At 40.0% G+C, this 2,923-nt stretch overlaps 1 protein-coding gene across 1 annotated transcript; it reads right to left on the reverse strand.

Moving 5' to 3' along the window:
• Nucleotides 1–405: 405 nt before the first annotated feature.
• On the reverse strand, nucleotides 406–843 carry LOC147635542 (histone H3.1-like). The gene has a single exon (XM_086802280.1). The coding sequence runs from the start codon at nucleotides 841–843 to the stop codon at nucleotides 406–408; it is 438 nt and encodes a 145-aa protein (XP_086658406.1).
• Between the last annotated feature and the right edge of the window lie 2,080 nt (nucleotides 844–2,923).

The raw sequence follows: 2,923 nt of genomic DNA on the forward strand, positions 1-2,923 counted from the left end.
CCATGTCTTGATTCCAGCCCATCAAGGCGGCTTGAGAGTCTGGAGAGCCTAGTAGGAAGAAGCCTAGGATACAGCTATGATGATTATGTAACTTTGATGAGACTATGTTTTGATGACCATGTAATTTTTTATGCTATGAATGGAAATTTGGGTTACAAAGTTTTTTGTTTGATACTTGTCTTGTAATGTATTTTATTAGTTGACTAAAGCAAATAAATTAAAATTACACACGTAACTCAAATAAAAATTGTATCCATTCGAAGACGCATATAAATCAACGAATTATATAAACTCAAATTAAAAGAGACTTATTTGTAACACAAGATAAGAGATTTTTTTTTAATATACATCGAGCTTTACATAGCTTTTGAGAATTACAATCATGTGAGATATAAAAAAATAAAACTAAAGATCCTTGCCCGGAGGATCTCTCGCATCACATGCGTCGCTCCAAGTGATGGTGACCCTCTTCGCATCATGGACAGCTGCAAACACCGTGTCACCAAAAATGTCCACTACGTAGGCCTCTGCAACCTCTTGGAGTGCCTCCAAAGCTTGGGATGTCCACCGCGTAGGTAGTGGGCTTGATGCTACGTGAGCCCAGAACCTCCTATCACGACAGCATTGCAGATCTTGCATGATCTCTCGCACCACAAGTTGGAAGGAGAGCTTCGGTATGAGGAGGTTCACCGTCTTTTGGTATTTTCTAATCTCACGAAGAGCCACAGTGCCAGGCTTCCACCTACGCTTGCGATGTTGCTGTTGTGGTGGTTGGACGCGGGGTACTCCACGTCCCACCTTAGGGGGCCAAACTCTCCTAGTAGTTTGCTTGGTGTGAGCCATGCTCTTGGAGGTGAGAGAGAGAAATGAAAGATGAGAAATGAGGTGAAATGAGGGTTACTTCCATAATTATAGATGAAAATTTATATATTTTTTAAATTAGCTCAGTACATAAATTTAATACTTTTTAATTTTTAAAAATAGTTTTCCTTATCAGAATGAGCTCTAATTTTATGTGTATATATAAGTATCATGGGACACCTCCTAGATAAAATATAAACCCTATCAGAGGTCTATAGGGCCCTTGTCCGAAGGCTCGCACGTGTATAGACGTGGTATTAAAAAAAGATGGCCTCTACACGCGAGCCTTCAGACAAGGGCCCTATAGGCCTTTGATAGGGGTGATATTTCATCTAAGACATGTAAACTATATGATCTATGCACAAAATAAATTTCAACCCATTCTAATCACTGCATACCATGCATCAATTTTTTCTGGGAAAAAAATATTATTGTAAAAAATAGCACATGGACTTGCTTGCACATGCAAATGCATGCTCATGATGTAAGCCACATGATCTATGCACATAACAAATTTTAGCCCATTATGATCTATGCATACCATGCGTCAATTTTTCCTACACATGCACATGCAATTTTTTTCCAAAAAAATACAAGAATATACACTGACATCAGAAATGAAGAAAACTCAAAATATTCAAATCAATGGACAAGTATGGTACACAACATTGGAAACAAGGAAACTTAAAATATCCAAATCCGGTACATCGCATAAAGTACAACTAGTTGAGTAGAACTCAAGGAAAACGTGAAAACACAAAACGATACACAAGCATTTACACATCTCTTCAAACCATGTCATGGTTAAGGTTGAATGCATCACTATTGTTACGAATCCTATGAAAAAGAGTGAGATTTGAGGGCTTGAGTGTGGTGCACTGGGCATGGATGGCTAACAGCTGACCATCATTCATGAGATCCACTAAGTAAATTTCAGCCACCTCTTGAAGAGCAAGCAAGGCTGACCATCTCTCCACATTATATTCTTGATCTCTTGAAAAGTACCTGTAGTAACAATGGAGCATAAGCAGCTTGTCGGTTGATGTTTGTCAAGTCTGGCTTCAGGGCTCCTTGTCTCCTTCTTTGTCAAAGAAGTCATCCATCATCTTGTCCATACCCAAATCTTCATTAACTTCATGTGCCATTGATGGAGGAACTTCTTCCTCATGTCGAGCACCTGGGCTCACCCCAATTGAATCATGGAGGTCTCTAAAGCCTTTATGTAGTCATCCACTAAACAAGTAGTAATGAGACATAGACTCTCTCATTCTAGGACGTGTCTCCTTCTCGTTCTCATCCTAATACCCATGGACTACCTTATGAATACCTAGATCGTGTGCATAAGAACTTGCGATAGTGAATATATACACTCAACGAACTCTTCGGATGTCGTACATCTTCTAATTGGCCATAATCTTGCATATGCTTTATTGTGATTCATCATAAATGCACGATTTCTCCCTTGCATCCTCGCATGGACATGGAATCTTCTGATGTAACCACTCATGGAAACTTCGCACGGGTGTCTCATCATCATGATCAAAAGAAGGTGTTAGCGATTGTCTATGCATGGTGGACAACTAAAAAGCAACATCCACAATACAAGTGTGTGAACACTCCATTTCATTTCATCAAACAAAAAATCTACACTTTTGATTTTTTCCCATTCCTAGCTATGGGAACAGCTAAACATGCTCCCATACTACGTATTGGGAAAAAATTGCATGCCTCCTAGCTAAACATGCTCCCATACTATGTATTGGGAAAAAATTGCATGCCTCCTATGTGTTTTCGTATTCTTGAGTTTATTGCTCTTCTTTTGGATGCTTTTGCAGAGCAACAAGCTATGGCTATGGCTACCTAATCTTTTCTCATGTCTTTTCCTTCCCAAGCCCTTCTCCTCCCTTGCCCTTCACAATCTCTCCCTTGCTATTCACAAGCCCTCCCTTGCTATTCACAAGCCCTTCTCCTCTTCTCCCTTAAGAAGCCCTCTCTCACCGTCAAACATGACCTTCTCCTCTTATCCCTTCACAAGCCTGACAAGCCCTTCTCCTCCCTTGCC

Source organism: Cibotium barometz, chromosome 9 (genome assembly GCF_041138505.1).
Source record: "Cibotium barometz isolate CiBa-2024 chromosome 9, ASM4113850v1, whole genome shotgun sequence".
NCBI lineage: Eukaryota > Viridiplantae > Streptophyta > Polypodiopsida > Cyatheales > Cibotiaceae > Cibotium > Cibotium barometz.

Bases quoted from the DNA above. Each gene is read 5' to 3' on its own strand.
- LOC147635542 (XM_086802280.1), bottom strand. From the start codon at position 843: ATGGCTCACACCAAGCAAACTACTAGGAGAGTTTGGCCCCCTAAGGTG.